The following is a 21,502-nucleotide window of genomic DNA, read 5'->3' as shown; positions in this document are numbered from 1 at the left end:
ATGGATGTAGGTGTAGATCCAAATACAAAATACGACATAATGTGCCGTAAGACAGTCCTAATTTCTAGAAACAATAAGGAATCGACACATCTGAATCTTCGGAAACACTTTCACTTACAAAAGCGATATTTTCAGTATTACCAGCGAAGCGATGGTGCACAGGCCTTACAATATCTGTAAGAAACTCAGTCTCGTCAAAGTTTGCCAATTGCTTGCTTACTTGGACGTTTATATAAACAATTATCTCCTCTTAAAGCGTTGAACATTGTAAAGCGATACATATTCGTTAATGTTGAACTTTCTTATAAAAATCTAAATTGGTTTAACAACTTACTTTGACAGATGTCGAATTCCAGCCTTTTACTTTTGAAACCGCAAAATTAATAACAAGTTATTTATATTTATTTATTTTAATTTTGGCGTTGTTATGACACGTTGCACTGTACTGCTAGAACAAGATATGTCGTAGCTTACTCCGTTAGTGTGTAGGCTCACTGATGACTTCGGAATTTCAATAAAACCTTCTATTTTTTATGATTCATAATAAAATGCTCTCGGAATACAAATGCGTTTAGTTTGTCAAACCAGTTTTTCGTTTTATTTTCTTATATTATTGAAATTGTGCATTATTCTTCTTTCCAACGCCGCAAGATTCATTACCCAAACTCAAATGGAGATGGTACAAAGATTTTTAAAATCCTTTCCACCATATGCGCGTTATATTTTATTTTTAGTTTGAAATTGTATAAATCAAGACTTAAGAAAACTAATTTTAATTACTACAAATTTTACTATAGTAAGTAATTTTCTAAATACGTATTAAAATATTTTATTACAAAAAATCTACAATAAATAGTAGAAAACAATATTAGCACTATATCCTTTACATGAAAGTTTCCTTGAATAATTCGAACATTTCATTATTTAAAGTTTAAAGGCTTTAAATTAGAAGAACCTAGTTAACAATTGTGACTTTGAGAAATAACAAAGTCAGGGGAAACTTCTTGTAAAGCTTCGAACTTTGACTATACCATTTTTCAATACAATTGAAAGAATAAAACTTCTACAGAAATGAAATACTCACCTCCAAACGTGATCCCGAAAAAACTTGGAGGATAATAAATGAAATATTGGGTAGGAATGAAGCGTCTGTAGATGAAATTATACAATACAATCTTTGTAAACCGTCTAAAGTTTTTGACATTATTGAAGAACTTGCTGTATGTTTCTCAACACAAGCAACGAAGATTATACACATATGTAATGTTAAAACATCAAGACAGCCTTTCCAACAACTTTCTCATTCAATATTTGTAGAAGAAGCTGATGACATCAACAGAATTTTGACACAAGGGTTTGTTCGGAAAATGTTGAACACTTCAGTTATTCGTCCCATCTATAAAGGAGGAAAAAAAAGTGAAATTAGCAACTATAGAACAAATTTCAATCTTGTCCGCTGTTGAAAAATGCCTTGAAGAAGTTGTTGTTAGACGACGTGCGACTGCGATCCAATAAATATGGTTTTCGAAAAGGTTTAAGTATGGGAAGACTTCTTGGCGAATTATGTAATACTGTTAACAAGAGTCACAAAAAAAAGGGCATTTGACACGTTGAGTCACAATAAACTTTTAGCTGTCCTATACAGAAGTGGTTTTAGTTGAAGATTTAGAGTTAAGGTTGAAAGTTCATGGAGTAAAGAAAGAAGCTGCACACATGGTGTACCACAAGGGTCGAGATTAGGGCTGTTCCTTTTTATACTTTTTACGGACGCACTCTTACGGATTTTTAAGAAAAGCATAGCTTTTGCATATGCAGACGTTATAACTATTATTGTCAGACACATGTGTCTTGAAGCTGCGATTTCTACGATGCAACAGGAGTTTGATGATTTTACTCGATGGAGCAATGATTTTGGATTAGTCATCAACGCAACCAAAACGAAAATTATGCACATTCGTGCACCAAACAAACAAAAAGACAAAATTCAAATACTTTGTAACTTCAACCTCCTACAGATAAGCAAATGGTTCATGGGTAACACAACTATTATTGTTAAACTTTTGAAATATGATCAAATAAAAATCTAATCTTGCAGTTTAAGTACAAAATTTGTATGCTACGTTGAAGCGGCATCTTTTTAATTTTTAGTAATGGCGTTGTTTTCACTTAAATAGTGACACATGCCCAAAAACCTCGCTTTTTAAAATGAAACCTCTTGTTGGAAAAGTGTACAGTAACTTACTACAAAAATTTACTTGATTGCTTTCTAATCATGAAGTCTCACTTAAATACAACATTTAATTATAAAAAATCTATCAACTTATTAAAGTTCTAGAAGCAATAGATATATGCAATTTGATATAGTATTTTTTTAAACTTAACAAAAATTATTTAATTATTTTAATGGCGTCTTACTTTTGAATATTTCCTATAAGAATGAAGACATCATCTCAAAAAAAAAAAACAAAACAACAGTGGTTTAAAATTTCATTTCCAGGTAGATTAGTTTTTGTTTTACTTAGCAAAATTTTGCTATAACAAGAAAAAATAAAATAAAAACAATTACCCAAAGATAATAATCTATAATGTGACTCATAATAACCATCTTATCCCATCACATCGTCTATCTAATTTTTTGTATTTAGCTTAAGGCATCTACATACATTAGCTGTATTAGAGATTCAACCTTGAAAATGCATGTCTCTCATGCAAATATCATGAATGTCTATCAAAAATTTTATTTTTTGACATTTGAATAAAATTAAATTTTGCAAAATAAAATAAAAAATCACACAAAAATAAAAATTCCCCCAAAAAGATAAACAAAACAAAAATACTATCATGTCATCTATAATACCAAAAGCATGTGCCAGACAATCCCCAAAAGCCAAAACAAATTCAACTTTGACCTTTTAACCAAATCTACATACATATATCATTTAACTGTCAGATTCAACTCATTACTCACATTTATTTTTATGCATAGCTTACCTACCTACTATTAAAATCGAAAGTCAATAAAATCAAATAAAAACCACATTGAAAAGTAAAAGAAATATAAAATATATTTAAAATGCATTAAAAACAACAACAAATCCAAACGCAAGCGCCTACAATTTTGACTGATGATCTTCAATTTTTGATTTATAGGAAGAAATAAAATTCAAAAATATACATATACAAAATTTAAGTGCACTGTTAAGACGCAAAAACTTGCTCTTATAACGAGCTTCTAAAAATTCAGAAAATTAAATAAAAAAAGTAATTAATTTAGAAAATCCAGACCTTATGTATTTTTTCTGTTTCAAAAACATTTCTAAAGTTGTGTATAGATTTTTAAAGTTCATGTTAACGGGCATCAAAAACGCATAGCTTCTTCTCGAACTTTTTATTGTAAGATCGAATTGAGTATTTTTCAAGAACTCATATATGATGCCCCTATCTATTTCCTATAAAAAATAGCACAAACAATAAAACCGAAAGCCCAAATGATTAACGACTTCAAAAGGTGTAGAAACAATAACAATTAGGTATACTAAAATAATAAATGCGCGATTAATTTTTATTTTATACATATTTTGTTTTTATTCGAACAGAAAAAGAACCAAATAAATTTTAAAGTTGTTGTTGGATAATAAATTGATTGTTTTATTTCTTTTAAGATAAAAAATGCATTGTGTATACGAAAAGATACAGAAGTATAGTCGCAGTATCTTTGAGATATTAATGGGAATTCGGTTAAAAATTCATAAATTATTTTTCTTAACCAGGTACAGGGGATTAAGCTGAGTTAGTGAATATATGAAAGTAAATGTACCTCCAACGACGAACGTGTGGTGTCGGCCACAACGCATGGGGTTGTGGCAACTTTAAAATTGTTTACTTTACGTCTATGTGTCATAAAACAAAAACTTATAGCCTACTCTACTTAATATAACAATTTTATACTAGTTCCTTGATTAAGATCTTGAAAAAAAATAAGTTCGGCATTATAGACTGCATTTAAATTGGTATCTGTATTAAACATCGAGAGGTATAGAGCGCTCGTTTAAACTGGGGACGACCGAAACTAAAGCTATCTACCTACAATAAGAAACAATAGCTGCCGCATGCTGCTAAGTCTGTTCTAGTACCAGCCTAGTGCTCGAGCTACTATATAAAGTGACGACCTTCATTGCAAGAATAGTAGGTTTGAGTATATACTAAACTAAACAAAAAAACTAGGTATTTACTTGTACAGAGAAATATATACATATGTATCTATACCTTGTACATAGTTAGATACTCGTTCAAAGATACAGATACCAGTTCTCTGACTTTTGAATAGAATGATAGAGTGCTTCGCGTAACGAAAAAATTTCAAATGAATCCAAAGCTTTAGGTTAGATGTTTTTTTTCGTAGATATTTTTATTCATATACTTTATTATACAGGGGCTTGGGAACGGGGTAAAGAGTCTGTTCTTTATTTTTTGTATACGTATATATATTTGAGACAAACAACAAACTGAGTAAGCTACAGGTAAAGTTTACAAAAATAATATACAACAATATTGCAATTTCAATGGAGATAGACGATCAGAATAGATTGCGGCTGTGATGTGTGAAACATGGCAACCTTGTAACGTTTTATTTAGTTTTTTTTTTTCTATCTTGTTCGTCTTTGTATTTTCGCTGTGAATTTGTTTTTGTTTATAATTTTTGCAGTTTTATTTCATTAAGATACATTTAGTAAATTATCAATTTTGAATTTGACTAAAGATTTTCTTATTCTTTTTTGTATTTCAGGTGAAAATTTGGTTCCAAAATAGAAGATCAAAGTACAAAAAAATGATGAAAGCCGCACAAGGTCCTGGTGCTGGAAGTGGAATGCCATTAAGTAGTGGACAAAATCCTGGTTCTCATAGTCCAAATCAAAATATGCATAGTGGTAAGTTTTTAAGAAAATGTTAATACTAAACTTAGGGCATTTACCTAAGTAAGATATGATATAAAGGTTTTTCCAATAAGATGTTTTATTTTGAGTAGCCTGTTAAGTGGGCAGTTGTCACTTTTGAAGATGTCATCTTTTGAAATATTAAAACTATACAATCACTCAAAATGGGACGATAATTGCTTCGAAGAATTAGAATTGTTAAAATTACTTAAGATTACTTAATGCCAAACTAAATGGTAAAAGCTATAGTAAAAGTCCTTCGTAAATAACCTTCTCGACAAAAATGCAAAACTGTTATGAGGCCCATTTCCACCATGCTGCGTCAATAATCAGACCGTTTGCATTTTATATTTTGAAAATCCAAAGATACTTATTGAAAAGCCTCTTTACACTTAAAGTTTCAGTACTTTGCGTAGCTTTTGAGCTGCCGATGAAGGAATGATTAGCGATTTTTGTATGTTTAAAATTGGAAACTATTTACGTAGGTAAGGTTTATTTTCAACATAATCAACGAACCAATTTTTAATTAAAAAGAAAAGTTAGCTAACCGTGTTTTCGAAGTGATCACAATTGGCCACCAATTTCTTTGGAATTAACACCTTTAGATTTGTTTTCTTTGAAACTACTTTAAAAGTTAGTTCAATAATAATCCATCATAATCGATTAAAGGCTTTAACAAATCCGTTTCTGAAAATTATCGAGGGAATACAGCAGCAAATATGCAAATTGGTCATGGAAAATTTAATTAAAAAGAATAAAGTGCTGAATTCGAAGTATTGGCAGCCATTTTCATAACTTTGTTTTTCAATTTTAATGGCAGACACTTAAATAATTGTCGGTTGTTTTCTTACAAAAATTACCTCAATTTTTTCAATATAAAAATGAAACAACTTTTTGGAATGCCTTTTTTTAAATTTATATACTTTTCGAAAAATTAAAATATACTGGTTTATTATTTTTTAGTACAGAAGAATTATAATTTGAGAAATTATCATGCAATTCATTTTCGTTTCGATGAAATCTAAGGACTCCCTCCTTCATTGGATAATTATTACTTTTCGTTCAATAAAAGTTGTATTGGATGGATTCAAGTCTGAAAACCACAAAATAAATGCTGGTGTGCCACATGGCTCTGTTTTATCTCCAACACTATTTCTCATTTTTATTAATGATCTAATCCAATGCATTGTTTCGCTGGCGATAGTACTCTTAGCTTTTGATATTCGTATTCAGATTTACATCCCTCTTCTTCGGATATATAACTATAAAATAAATAAATTGGATGTAGCATACTGTGTGCGAGTACTGTTGTCAGGGATGAAGGGCACCTAAAGTTTTAAGCCGAATCCGAACGGCTAAAAAAAAAACTTAAAATGGCACAGGCAGGGATTTAACTCAAGACATCTAGCATGATAGTCCTACAAACTAACCATCACGCCACGGGTACTATTGACGTGGAACTACAACGACAAAATATGATAAACTCATTTAATTCCGACCTTAACAGCATTGTACAAATGGGGATTAAAACACAGCGTGGAATTTATTGCTTCGAAAACCCAAGGCTGTCTTGTATCGTTTAAGCGAATATACCCTCTTGCCATTATCCATGGATGGTACTTGCAACGAGGAGACTGAACCAATATTCTTTGTATTTGTATCACCAACCACCCTTTGTGGAACGATCACTTACGCCCTGTCACCAAAAATGCCGCAATAGGTTTTCTAAGGCGATACAAGAAGTCTTTCTTCCCCTCTGAGCTGGCTTTTAACAACAAGACTTTCATAAGTCCAAAGCTTGAGTTTAACTCCCATATCTGGGCGGGTGCTCCTGCAACTTACTTAAGCCTTTTGGACAGTATTGAACGTAGAGCATTTAGATTTATTGGTGCTAATACCATCATATAATCATTAACGTCGCTTTAACATCGAAATGTTTCTTGTTCAACCGTAATACTCTCGCTTCTAGGAACGCTCATCAATATACCCTCGAGTCCAACTTCGTTCGTACTGTCAAGTAAAGAGATTCGTTCTTTAGCCGTACTAAACGAATGTAGAATGCCTTGCCACGTTCTGTCTTTCTCAGCCATTGCAATATTCAGAAATTCAAAACCTAAATGGTTTTACTTACTAATCTTCTGTTGATGTTTTTATGTTAAATAGGCAGCGTGTGGCCGGCAAAGAAAAATGTAATGATTAAAATGTTTTAGAAAAGTAGAAAAGTAAGTTGCATCGTGGCTTACAAAATGGCGAATTACAAAATTGAGAAAGTTAAGTCTTAGATTTTTAATATAGTTTTTGTTTGTTGATTGAATGTTGGTACGAACAGATTATAGCTCTCTCTTACATTTGGTTGGAGTAACTACTTTCTTTTAGGGTGTGTACACATCCCTCTCAACACGGAATAAATCTGCTGTTTAAATTGCCTCAAAAGACCAAAACCAAAGTCATAATTTATCTTCATTTAATTAAATAAATTTTAACGTTATTAAGTGTTACAGTATTAATATATTTAATTTTGATTGTTTTTTTGCAGGCGGTAATAACGGCGGTGGATCGAATAGCGGGTCGCCATCTCATTACCTACCTCCTGGACATAGCCCGACACCATCAAGTACGCCTGTGTCCGAATTATCACCTGGTTAGTATTTTTACTTATTAAATATTTGTATATTTATTAAAAGAATCAAATTGTTATAAACACTTTTTTAAAAACTATTTCGAATGCAATATAATATTTTTCTATCAATTTTCTTTTTCAATTTTATTTTCAATAGAATTTCCTCCAACTGGTTTAAGTCCGCCCACGCAAGCACCCTGGGATCAAAAACCACATTGGATAGATCATAAACCTCCGCCGCAAATGGTGCCACAACCACCTCATCCAACGCACCAGCCAACGTATCATACCACACCGCAAATGGGTGGCTATTGGTATCAACCAGAAACAAATCCGTCGTTACTAACGTAGGTAAAACCTTGCAATATTTGTATCTAAATATAGATTTAAAATATAAAATAAAACTCCACAAAAAATGTAAACTTCTTCAAAGTTCGATATTTTATAGTTCTATTAATTTTTATAAAGGAGAAGATTGAGAATACCTTATTTAAAAGCTGTAAATACTTATAAGTAAAATCAAAATCATTATATTTTATTTTATATCCCTATTTTCTTTTCCTATTTTTATTTTTCATTTGTTTACTTTAATCAATTTCTATAGTTTTGATCCAGCGAATGGTAAGGCCAATCAACAACTGGATCGACTTGTAGAGGTCCCGTTCTGGGGTGGCGTACAAAGAACGTACCACTGACTTAGATGGCTGTCATCGTCGTGAATATAGTCAGAAGCGGTGGAATGAGTCGACGACAGCTATACCATATGGACTTGCAGATTATTCCTGTAAGTCCTTTTTTTTTTTGATCGAATAAAAACAAAAAAACTGATCAAAATTTCTTAAAATATCTTATTTTCATCTTGAATAATCTATATACTCAACTTTCTACGTAATCAAATATTTTCAACCAACTATCTTTCAAAACATCCAGTTTGACTTTTTTAACAATTAAAATTTGCATAAAAATGTGTCTTTTCAAAAAAACACAAGTACAGCATGGAGTTTTTCTTACTAATTTCAATGAAACTGTCTTGCCCACAAGACAAGTATCGGATCTTATCGCGCGAAGCCAATACGTTATAGGATTACCCGTGTTTTGTTTGAAAATCTATCAATAGTATAGCACGATTTTACCCGAATAACAAAAACAATATCCGCAGCATACATACTAGCGATAAAAGTAAAATTAGAATCTTACTACGTATGGGTTTTTGACATTTATACGAGTCTCGAATGGTTGGTACGATTGATATTGCATTTGTATCTCGATGGCTGTGTTCGTTGAGTAATTGTGCATTTGGTATCATGTGTGTTTTCCATTGGGGGAAAAAATCAATCTGTTACTGTTGACATTATTAAGTTTTGTTAATGAAAATGGACTAACTGGGCTTATTTTGGAAGAGAAAATTATAGAAAAGATAACGAAGTTTTGCTATGTTTCCACCAAATGTTTATCTTAGTTAAGATTAAATAAATCTCTTTGGTGTTTCCCAATCACAAGGAGATTTTATGCGTGAAGTGCAAGTGAGATATTTTAATTCGTTTTAAACAATGAAGAACTGAATAGTTCAGCACCACATTAAAATACGCTAACTACTCTATGTGCATTTTTTTTTAATTTCATTAAAACAAAACAATATTTTTTTGTAAACAAACATGCAAATAAACTGACCATGAAGCATTATCTGTAGAACCAACTCCTTCACACAGGTTTTTCTTCACAAATTTTGACTCCGATCCCCGACCGGAATCGAGTCGAATCAAGCCTATTTCAACTCGATTCAGGTATATAAAGAATTGAGTCAAGCTACAAGCCCGCCTCAACACCACGTGTTAATTTAGTAGTCTACGAACAAGCCCACTTTTTGAAGTTTATATTTTATGTCAAAGCTGCAATTGCTAAATGAACTTTTCTATAGAATCTCAATGTCCAGATGTTTTCTCACCATTTCTTCTTGAAAGTCGTTCAAATTTATCAGTTTTAGTTAGTTTTTTTTGCTGAAGTTAATTTTAAGTTTTGATTTTCATAAAACTTCCTTCTATTTGTGTTTTTTCTTAAATTATTATGACAGGTCTTCTTTCAGTTGTACCTATTTTTAAATACAAAAGTCTGGCAACTGCCGATGGGTTTCCTTGGGAATTTTCTACTATACTATTTATAGAATGCCAAAAAACGCGCGTATTTTGCTATTCTGAAGACATATGAAAAGAGAACGAGGAGAGACTAAATATTTGAACGATATTTGTCGAGACTCTCACCATTACTTTGGCGGTACGACACCTTTTCGAATTTATACTTCCAACTTACTGCTAGAATTTCTTACTTAATTATTTTTTTGAAGTGCATACGTTTGATTCCGGAACCACATTATTTCGCTGTCCACTTTCCCTCATCCTAAAATATAGTTGCAACTTTTGGGCTTTAGGAAATTTATTTAAAATTTGGTATGAGTCAAATTTTCTAATTCCCTAATAATTTGGAGATTATGGCTCCGATTTGAGATGACAGTTTATTTTTCTATTTCCTCTGAAAAGACTCGCAACGTTTCTGATAAACCTTCAAAATAGGATTTGGTGTTTTTTTTAGACACATTCAACCGTAACACATGAAAATAAGATTATGTGGGCCTTAAGCTAGCCCAACATTTTAACTTATCAATGAATTCCATTAATGTCGGCTAAGTGATTCCCCGGTGAAATACATGCATTCGATTGATTCAAAAAGCCGTGAGACGACACAAAACAAAATTATGGGATTGTTGAAGGTCTTGCTTTTTTATACAAAACAGAACACGGATATATCGACTAATTGATGTTTGTTGGCAAATGTGAGGATAAAAATGACCCACAAATGATCTTCTTCTAAAAAAAATGGTTATTCTGTCAAAAGTGGAATTTTCGGTTAACACAATGCAAAGGGTTTTTCAATAAGGACTTGACAACTTCAAATGGGCCATCGACTTCAATCCTTGAGTCAGTTTGATCTTGTGTAGATTGTAAACAAAAATCCTTATGCAAAATACAACATGATTTGGTGTGGATTCTTGAGAATGGCTTGATATTAACTGATTTAAATCCGTTGCTATGAACGCCTGAACAGCAGCGTTATTTTTACACTTCAACAACCTTTTTGCCGCTCTGTCACGGAAGCATCACACAACGAATTGTTGCAAAGAATTACGACCGAAAACTAGAGTTGAAAAAAAAACAAAGCGATAAAGTGACTTATTGTCCCGATATAATTCTTGCATTAGCATAATCTTGTTGTAGCCGTGGTTAGTGCGTGGACTGTCGTGCCAGAGGTCTTGGGTTTGATCCCTGCCTGTGCCATTTGAAGATTTTTTCACGGGTGCTGCCTCTTGCGAGGAAATGAAAAGTGCTCTCTCAAATTAGCCGTTCGGATTCGACTTAAAAACTATAGCTCCCCTCCATCCCTTACTTCAGTACTCGCACACAGGATTGGCTGAGAATGGTACGTCACTAGGCCGTAGTTCTAAACGGATTGTTGTGCAACCCAATTTATTTTATTTTATTAACGTAATCTTATAAGCGGTTGGCCTTAAATGATCATTGAAAATAAGCTGTGTTAGTTAGTTGAATCAAATCAGTTATGATAACATGTTAGGTTATATGTATAACTTAACCATTTGGTCACTTAAAACTAAAGAAAGTCTTAGTTACTGTGAACTTATCTAGCTTTAATATATTTTTGATTCCTAAAAAGACATTAAATTCTTCCTTTTCCTTTTTTCTTTTTTCTTACATCTTCTCCTTTATTAAATGTCGAACTTTTAAGACTTATTTTTCTACTCCAAAAAATAAAATAAAATTAGTCACACAATTATTAATTCATAACTTTTTTTTATTTCTTTCAGGGTATGGCCTGCCGTTTAACACCAAAACCGATCCTATTTACATAGATAAATCGTAAATTTACAAATTATAAAAATAAAAATAATAAAAAAAAAAGCAAACAAAAAAAACACCACAATATAATATAAGAAAAAGCAAAAACTGTAATTATTATTATTAATATTGATTATTTTCATAGAATTAAGTTAAATTCTAATGGAATCAAAAAAATTTAATATTAGTAGTTAAAAAATTAAAATAAAAAAAAAACAAACAATAATTAAAAAAAAATAAAACTTACAAACATTCCTTAAATACAATTTTCAAAATAATATTTGTTTTGTACCTATATATACATATATATTTTTTTCTTTTTTATTTTGTAATTTTAATTAGAGCCTTGTAATATATTGGAATAAAGTACATAATAATTTTAATGAACATTTATTATATAAACAAAAAAAAATAATGTAGTTAATAGATAAATCGTATGTATAAAATTGTAAAATCAAAACGAAAAATAAAAAAATAAAAACAATACAAAATTTTTAAAATCCAGGCTTTAAAATAAAAATAAAAATTTATTAAATTCAAATGTAAAAGAAGAACACAAATAAATACAGAAATGCCTTTTTCATGACTTCAAATTGAAAGTCCCTTCATTTTAATTCGAATTTTTGTCTCCATCCTCTAATCTTAGCCACAAAGAAAAATGAAATTATTTTATTATTATTTTTCTTATATATATTTGTTTTTGATATTGTGATACATTTAAATATAAAATCCATTTTAAAAACAATTTCAATCAGAATATTTGTAGATACATGATTATAATTTATGTTAATTTGTGCAATATATTGTGAATTTACAAATACCACAACCCCAGCAAAATTGATAATTGAGTATCATATTATTTTCTAAACTCACACAACAGCACCGTTTTGTACTTTTTGATAATATTTTTGTTTTTAATTCTAAAAATTATATAAAACAAATCATTTAATTAATGCAAAAGATAAATCAACAATCTAACAAAAAGCTGGACATATATACGAATGTAATACTTCAATGATGTAAATTTTTGTAAAAATAAAAATAAAAACAAAAAAAAAAAACAGAAATAAATCACATAATGTTTAAGTTTAATTATAAATATAATAAAAAAAATGGTATTTAGTTTTAAATTTAAGTTTTACAATTAATAATATAAAATAAAATTATATATAAATTAATTAAAATTGAATGTGTAAACTATTAATATTATTCAAAACAAAAGAATTGATAATAATGATAAAGATCTAAATTTAGTTATTTTTCATTTTTAAAGTAGGTAATTTTAAACCTTAAAAATAATAATAATTAAAAACAAACAAAACAAAAAAAAACAACAAAAATGTTTGTCGTATATTATGAATAAACGAAAAGAAACATGAAAAATATAAATTTTGAAAAGAATAAGTCGAGTGTTTTTATTTAACTCTTTGGAATTTCCAGCAAATGAAAAAATTTTGTTTGAGATATGAAATATAAAGTTGGTAATAATTTGTTTGAACAACATGAGATTGTTTTTAGCGCATTGGACATTTACATCAAAGAAACAAGATTGAATGTAAATTCCATACACAACGATTTAACAATATCCGAAGATATTAATTATTTTTTGTCTTCGAGTTCACTTTGGCGAAAAACGCAATATTTTTCCTATTAGACTAATAGGTTGGTAGTTTTAAAGTCTTGCTGCAAACTCATATTTACTAATCTTTTCTCGTAAGGTAGGTGTACATAATATCACAGGTACATTTCTTGACGTGGTCAACAAACGTTAAGTCCAACGAAGTAATGGCCGGGGTGTCGCACCATTAAGTTGGAACTTCATCTCTTCCAAACGATTTTTAATGGCATTAATACAACTGAAAAAACTACAACATAGTTCAACTGTACCGTTCGTTATCAACGCTAAAGTTGATAGCAGATTCAGGTTCAAAAACAAATAAGCCGACGAAAGCGTCTTCGGCATTTTATAAAAGAAATTTTTGCCAAATGTAATCTCTCACTCTAAAATCGATAATTCTGATCACTGATAGAAATAAGCTTTACTGTCGAGAAACAGTCTAAAAACAATCGTATTCGAAATTTCTCTCAAGAGCATTTTAAATTGAAGACTTGGCTGTTGAAATATCGAAATTGAACGCTAATTCGTTGTAAGGTTTTGGTCGAAATAAAAGATTTTTAGAAAGATGTCTGTGCGTGCGTGCGTGCGACGATTTTTTCGTCGTCCAAATCTCAAAAACCAGAAGAGATATCGACTTCAAATAATCGCAGTTATACAGCTAATAATGCAGAAAGGGTTCTCAAGAAAATTGCGTTGGTGTCTTTTTTACCATAGCAGTTGAAAAAAAGGTAAACATTTTGGTTAACCCTAAATATCTCACGAAACAATGAAGCTAGAGACTTGAATTAGAATTTATATAACATATGGTAGCGTGATACCACACAAACATAATTTTTTGAAAAAATCAAATCAACGGTCAAAAAAACTGAAAACAAAAATAAACTTTTACCTCGAAAATTTCACGAACAAAAAATGATTTTAACGTTTTTAAAATCTGGTAGAATTTTGAGAAAAATAGAACAGACATTTTTTTTTACAAAAAATAGAAACCTAAAAATATATTACTCAAAGTTGGTCAAAATTGAATTTCGACTCAAATATCTTTTCAAAAATGTTAGATTATGGCTTCCAATTAATTTTTACTTATAAGAAATATTGTTTTCAACATTTTGAAAAAATTTGAGAAAAGTTGAAATGATAGTTTTTTTTCCACAAAAAATAAAACCTAAACAAAAAAATTAATAAAAGTTATTAAAAATTGATTTTCGACTCAAATATTATTTTAAAAATTTAAGATTATGTCTTCCAATTAATTTAAACTTATAAAAAATATTGTTTTCAACATTTTTAACAGATTTGAGAATAATCGAACTGATAGTTTTCTTACAACAAATAAAAACCTAAATAAGAAAATTAATAAAAGTTGGAAAAAATTGATTTTCGGCTCAAATATCTTTTCGAAACTTCGAGACATTGGCTTTAAACTACTTTTATCTTTTAAAAAATATTGTTGTCAAAATTCAGTAAAATTTTGAGGAAAATCTAATTGACAGTTTTTTTACAAAAAATAAAAAACAATACTAAAACTTGGTATAAATTTGCAGGCTTTTCAAAAATTAAAAACATTTTCTTCACACTTTTTTTATTTTACAGCAAATATTGTTTTCGATATTCAGTAGTTTTTTTTTTATAAAAATCCCACAGTCCGTTTTTTTCATAAGAAATAAAATCTTCAAGAAATAGTGCGCAAATTTGGTAAAAATTGTTGTTCTGTTCTTGATATCTCTCAAATAATTTGATTAATCCTATTTGTTAACATTTAAAAAATGTTACTAAAATTGGTAAAAATTGTTTTCGACTAAAAATCTATTTAACAAAACTAGATTTTCAAACTAAACTATTTCTTTATATGAAAAATATTGTTGGTACTTTTAAAATTTTAAAGAATAAGTAGAATGACAATTTTTTTAACCCAACACGACAATCGACAGACGGGATGGGAAGTTATCAGTGTGGGTTGCATCCCATCCTCTTTTTTTTAAGGTAGTGAAGGGTGCATCCTGTTTAAAGGCTTCATTGCTATCAACGATAAATTTGGTAAGGACAAGGTCACTAATATTTTAAAACCCAGAGCTCGAGGAAGCTTTTGGTTTGCATATGTTGGTAGAGCTACAAATACCTTTCTTTCCATGTGTATCCCGATGGAGTTAAAAATAATTTTGAAAATAATATATTTTTTAGCCAAGGGGTTAGCCCACGATGTTTTCAAAAACTGAACATAATTTTTTTCGAGATTTACGCCTTTTTATATCTTTCAAGGCTGTGAATGCTGAATCTTGTCTCAAAGCTTCGTTGCGAAAATATCGTCGAAATTCCTTAGCTTTACATTATTACTAATATTTCGGAATACATGAGAGCGGGTTTTTGAAAAAACTATTCTCTAGGTGTATTTTATAGGCAAAATACAAAATCACAAGAAAACATACTGAGCAAACTCCAAATAATCAAAACTTAATTTCAAATATGACGGAACTCAAAAATAGAGTATTATATTTCTTGAATCTTTCTTATTTTTTACCTAAAAGTGCTTTCAAAATGAGCCCTTTCTTAATATCCAAAAAAGGTTGAAATAAAACGAGGAAATTGACATTGGGCAAAGCCGCGTATACATCTTTAGATGCGCAGGCATTCTAAAAAAAATACCATGATTATTGTCACCATGTTTGATTTTAAGAAAAACAAATCAGAATATTCCCGTAAGAAACTTTTTGCTCATTAAGTCAGCACCTTTAGCTGAGCCCAACGCGAACCAAAACTCTCTTTTCTTTTTTCTTCTACAAGCAATCTGACGATCAACTCCATAAAAGCCCATCATGGCAACCAGACACTGCAGCGGCAAAAATACTTTGCATTTTGGAGCATCAACATCAGAATCAGTAGTACAGCATCTCCAGCATCATCAAGACGGAACCAAATCTCAAAGGCAGCATGGATTGGGGTTGATATCCAATTTGACGAAACAATTCGAAAAACATTGACAGAGATAAACTGTCCCTGCAACAGCGCTCGGTTCTAGTTCCACACGTTTTACACTTTTATAACATCTTTCTGACCCGTCCATAACTTGAAGGGACAAAGCAAGGAAGACGGAAGGGCGGAAGGACTAACAATCTTCGACTTCTGTATCATCATGTTGAGGGCTGCCCCAGCAAGCTTACAAGATACTTATCGTGCTAAAAAAGATACACTCTCAGATACGCCATCAACAGAAGAGATAGTCAAGTATCAAACAAAACAAAGTTAAAATAATAAAAAAAAAACAAATCGATTTCTCAACAAATTTGGAATGCCATCGCTTTTAGAAGAAGCCGCGCTTGCGCTCATCATCAAAAGTCGAAATCGGGTTGGCTCGGTTAAGTTTGTTGCACACGGCATGGCATTGCCATGGAAACGATGTCACCATCAGCCAAGCATCATCAGGGGAACATATCAACCAAAAGCAAAACGCGAATCCTAATTCCAGTGTTACCGGATTTTGTCACCATGGCTACCGCTACCGTAGACACACGAGTTACGAGAAAAGAACAGAACGGAAAGCAAAGCTGTAGCAGAGCAACACGAAGCGCGCACGCGCGTTTGCTTCGCGTGCATCCGCACTCCACTCAAAGCCCACAAACAATAACAATGGAACATTTGTCTTGGATCAGCGACAGGGTGACAATGACCGCTTACGCCGCCGCTGCTCCGCCGCTTGAATGATAGTTGTTTGCTATATCTAGTGAGATGCTTTAGCCGGGAAATATTTTTGTTGGTTGCTTTTAAACAATTGCATTGCAAACTGTAACAACACTACTTTAAGTTGCATGCACTGGCACTGCCAATGGAGCTGGGAGAAGGGGCAAGCAACTAGGAGACGCAATTCCGACGCAAAGCGACGACGCGACGCGACGACGAGAGGACCCATTGATGTTGGATCTCTTGGATATGGGAAGGAGGAATTGCGAAATTCCCAGTGCAATTCTTTTGATGAAATTCCTTCAAATTCCATCGACTGGCTTGCGGGCCTTTGGCGGAATCAAATACGTAACGTGGTTTGTATAGCTTGCTTTCAAGGTTTTTGCACTTGAAAAATAAACGTGAACTATTTGTACTTGCATTTTATATGAAGCACCAGACATTGTTTCTATTTATTTGATTTACACTTAAGACTCTGGCTTGGCTTTGATGTTTTCCATGGTTAAATGTTGAAATTGAAATGGTTTTGCACTGCTGCCAGAGGCGTCTAGATACATACCATCATCGGTTAAACGGTTAAAGAAAAGCTAAGCTTGTTTTTCTCACAAGCATCATCGACTCTTGAGATTTAAAATTGTAAAAAAAAACTGTACAATGTGTTCGCATGTGCATACGGTGCTTAAAACTTTTTTAAAGTCTTTAGGCACTGTTGGTTGGCAAAATCATAATGGTGGCATGTTGCAAGTGTTTGAAGAATGAACAATTCACAACAATCACAGTGATAGAAAAAATTAAGAGATTTTGCTTTTGACCAAAGTTATTCTTGCGTATCAGTCAAAATATTGTAGTTTAAGGCTTTGCTCATACTTTCCAACAAGATAGAAATAATTCCAGAAAATCACGACGTTTGAGCATATGTCTAGTCTAGGGGATCATTGTGACTATACTAGAAGGACCCTGCATGGTCATCTTATAAATTTGGGGAGGTACAAGAGATTGAGAAATTCAACCTTTGAAATTCTATTAATCTCTACGTTTTAACAGAAATGTTGAATGTGACATTTTTATTGTCTTTTTTCATTTGTCTTTCAAACTGCATTCCTCCCCTTAAACAGTTCAACGTAATGCTCACGCTTCTAAAAATGCTCATCAGTATACCCGCGAGCAAAACTTCGGTCAAACTGTTAAGTACAGAGATTCGTTCTTTAGCCGTACTACGCGAATGTGGAATGCCGTACCACACACTGTTTCTCCCAGCCATTGCAATATTCAGGAATTCAAACACAATGTGCACCGACACCTCCTTTCAACCTCTTTCTTCTCATCCTTGAGCTCACACTGTGTACACATAATAAGGGTAGTAATACCCCTTTAAGTGTGCGCTAATTATAAAAAAGGTTTAAAATTTTGTTTTAACCAATTTTTTCATGATAAATCACATTTAAGCTGGAGGCAATTGGCTTTCCTTCTCTATTCATTACATGTATTTCTTGTTGTCTTTAAAACAGATGATATGAAATTAAATTTACAAACCCTTCCTTTGCTAAATCATGAGTTCCGCAAGTGAGTCATTTAGGACCACTTTTCTTTCTCTTAGCTACCAAAATTAATTGTATTTTTGTATTGTATTTATTAATTCATTTCGGAAGTTTTGCTTACAAATATAATTTAAGTAGAAGACGTTGAAGATTAACATAACATTTATCTCAATTAATGAATATTAACAGGTACCTCCGAGGCAAAATATAATAACCCAGTTAATATTAGAAGGTAAGTGATTTTAGTAGTTACTTGAAAAATAACAACAAAATATATATATAATGAAGAACAAAAACATAGTGATCTTTCGAACAACCATAGTTTTCTACGTAACCCTTGCCTTAAAGGAGACAAGCGGATTGATTTTATTTTTATAAGAGCCTACCCAACAGGTAATTACATACTGAATTTTAGAGTGAAGAACACCAAAGTAGATCATAACAAGTATTTTTATCGAGCAGTATAAACCAAGTGTACAAAATTGTCTAGAGCAACCTAGTAAATCATTTTTTAACGATAATGTATGTTCGGACCAATTCATTTTACTATCAAATATGACACCAAGTTCAAAGGTATTTACAAATTCTACCTGAAAGCAATGCGTTGAAGGCCCCCTAGAGACAAAACTATAAGATTCATTAACACTGAATTTAAATGTTTGGCAATCTGAGGAATAATAAAATATATCGCAATCAACTAAGTTAGAAGGTCCTGACAGACAAAAATACATTAGTTTTGTTTTATTACTTAGTACTATTTTATTAACTACAAACCATCGTCTTAAGATATCCTAGTCTAAATTATTGTCAGAAATAAAGTTAACCAGAGAACTGCAACCATATGAAAAGGCCTTATCATCAGCGAATGCTGTAATTTTGCCTTTGAAATTCTTATTGAAAATAGAATTAAAAAAAATCAGAAAAAGCAAGGGACCCAAAGCCGAACCTTGGGGAACACCAATACTAATTTCACACAAACTACTTAAACTACCATTTATTTTCAGTAATTGCTTTCTATTGGATAAATAAGAATCTAGCCAATTATAAATAAATCCACTCATTCCTGCATTCTTTTAATTTTCTCAAGAAAATATTATATTATTAACCGAATTCCGCTGTCAGTCAGGATGATCCATTTAAGATAGGCAACGAAACTCAACAAACGTGTCATCCCGACTTAGAGGAAGTAAACAGTGCCATATCTAAACTCAAGTCTTACAAAAACGCTGGAGCAGATATCTTGAATGCAAAGCTTTTCAAAGCAGGTGGAGGTAATTTTGTTAGGAGCATGCACTAACTTATCTGTAAGATATAATCGGAAGAAAGAAAGATCGATAAATAGAACCTCAGTATTGTTTGCCCTATTCTGAAAAAAAGAAGACCCTCTAAACTGCACAAACTATAGAGGCACCAGTCTACTTAACATCACTAGCAAAATCTTCTCTGCCTATTACGGCAGACCCTTCATCAAAAACCTGGTAGGTCCTCATCAGTTTGGTTTCAGACCAGGAAAGTCCACAGTCGATCAAATATTCATATCCTGTCAAGAACCCAGGATGTATCAAATTGACACCCACCATCTTTTAATCGATTTCAAGGCCGCATATGACAGCATCTAAAAGGACTAGCTTTAAAGATTCCTGTCTAGTTTTGGTATCCCTGCCAAACTCGTCGTCATGGTCCGGATGACCATGGAGAATTTGCGCTGCTAAATAAAGGTTGGAAACGATGTCAAAAGGCTTTAGACAAGTATATGCGCTCTCATGCGATTTGTTTTTAATATGAATGAATATTGCAGAGCTCCCTCGTTAACACTAAAGGCACTATTTTTAAAAAGTCTGTCCAATTACTAGCATATCACGTGAGGTCAATGGGGCTTTTGTAAGTATTGGGGCAGAGGCATTCAAAATGGGTTAATAAGGGCAACACAAAGTACATACTGTCATCAAGAAAGAACCTACAACAAAAACTTTTAGACCAAAAGGTAGTAGTTGCATAAAGCCTGTAAGATATTTTTAAGTTTCTGATATTTACGCTAGTTTTTTTTAAAAATTAGTCTTGCTTTAAGAAAGTTTTAAGATTTTGGTAAAATAAATAAAATAAAAAATAAAAAATAAGAAAAAAGAATTAGCATCTACCACGTCTCTGTTAAGGACTTCCTCTACCAGAGCTCCACTATAAGCGCATAAAACAACATCAGTGTTGAGATCAAACGAATAAATATTACTCTTGCTACCGCTGTTTCTTGGGTCTAAGAAAGCAATTGAGTAGCAGAGCCCCCTCCCGAGGGAGCAAAGTGTCGCTATATACGACTCTCATCATCCCCGTCCTGCTATACGGTGCAGATGAATGGACTATGACAAAAGAGCATGAAAGCACGTTGGTTCGTTTTGAGAGAAAAGTTTTTCACGTGATCTACAGTCCCGTACGCATAGAAGGTGAGTGGAGGAGACAATGATGGTACGAAGAGCTGTACGGATTGTACAGCGAGATAGACTTAGCCAGAAGGGTGAAAGTCCAACGACTGACAAACCAATGCTCCGTCCCGGAAAGTCTTCCAATCCACACCCACAGAACAGTTCAGTAGATAAAAATCGTGGAAGTGAAAAGTGACCTCACATAACTTGGAGCGCGAAACTGGAGACATCTAGCTAAGGACTGAGCTAGATGGAGAATTTTGTTCGTTGAGGCCCTAGTTTACACAGGAATGTAGCGCCACCTTAAGTAAGGCCAACTTAATATTAAAATTTGTTGAACCCTGGTCTAATGAATTGCAGGATCCTTATACTACTCTCGTTCTATATAAAACTTAAGACCAACTCTACCTTGAGTATACGCACCTTAGCAATGAACCCCTTTTTACAAGATCCAAAAGAATAGGTTAGAATCTAGGGCCTGATTATGAGGTTCGTGGCTGATCGTTTTGCTAGCGAGTTTGCCATTTTGCATTTATTGCTTTAAATTTTACCTTATTCGTTTAGAATTCGACCAATTGGCGAATTCGAAGGCGAATTTGAAATGTCTTAATGTTTGTTGGCGAGTTGAAATCCGAAAGCTTTTTTTTGGTGGATTCACATACGAAAGAGTGTTTATTATTATTCACTGTTTGATTTCGTGGATTCTTTCTTGAAAAATTGTATTAGTTTTATTTTAATTTTCTTATAATTTATCCACAATTCAATCAAAACAAAACAAAATTTGTGGAAAGCAGT

At 32.0% G+C, this 21,502-nt stretch overlaps 1 protein-coding gene across 4 annotated transcripts in view; it reads left to right on the top strand.

Moving 5' to 3' along the window:
• LOC129952911 (homeotic protein distal-less) overlaps positions 1 to 11,989 on the top strand; it is a 114,548-nt gene extending 102,559 nt beyond the window's left edge. Inside the window, exons 4-8 of one of the 4 annotated variants that reach the window (XR_008782414.1) lie at positions 4,787 to 4,928; positions 7,471 to 7,575; positions 7,712 to 7,901; positions 8,159 to 8,338; positions 11,429 to 11,989. Coding sequence is in view for 3 of the 4 variants with exons in the window: in XM_056065881.1 (XP_055921856.1) it covers positions 4,787 to 4,928; positions 7,471 to 7,575; positions 7,712 to 7,901; positions 11,429 to 11,447 (456 nt within the window). In the remaining variant the exon portion in view is untranslated. Of the gene's footprint in view, positions 1 to 4,786; positions 4,929 to 7,470; positions 7,576 to 7,711; positions 7,906 to 8,158; positions 8,339 to 11,428 lie in introns of those variants that run through there. The other 3 variants (XM_056065881.1, XM_056065882.1, XM_056065883.1) reach the window with 3 other exon arrangements.
• Positions 11,990 to 21,502: the final 9,513 nt, after the last annotated feature.

This window comes from Eupeodes corollae, chromosome 3 (assembly GCF_945859685.1).
Source record: "Eupeodes corollae chromosome 3, idEupCoro1.1, whole genome shotgun sequence".
NCBI classification, from domain to species: Eukaryota; Metazoa; Arthropoda; class Insecta; order Diptera; family Syrphidae; genus Eupeodes; species Eupeodes corollae.
The sequence above is the reverse complement of the archived record's forward strand: the minus strand, read 5'-3'. Positions and strand labels throughout refer to the sequence as shown.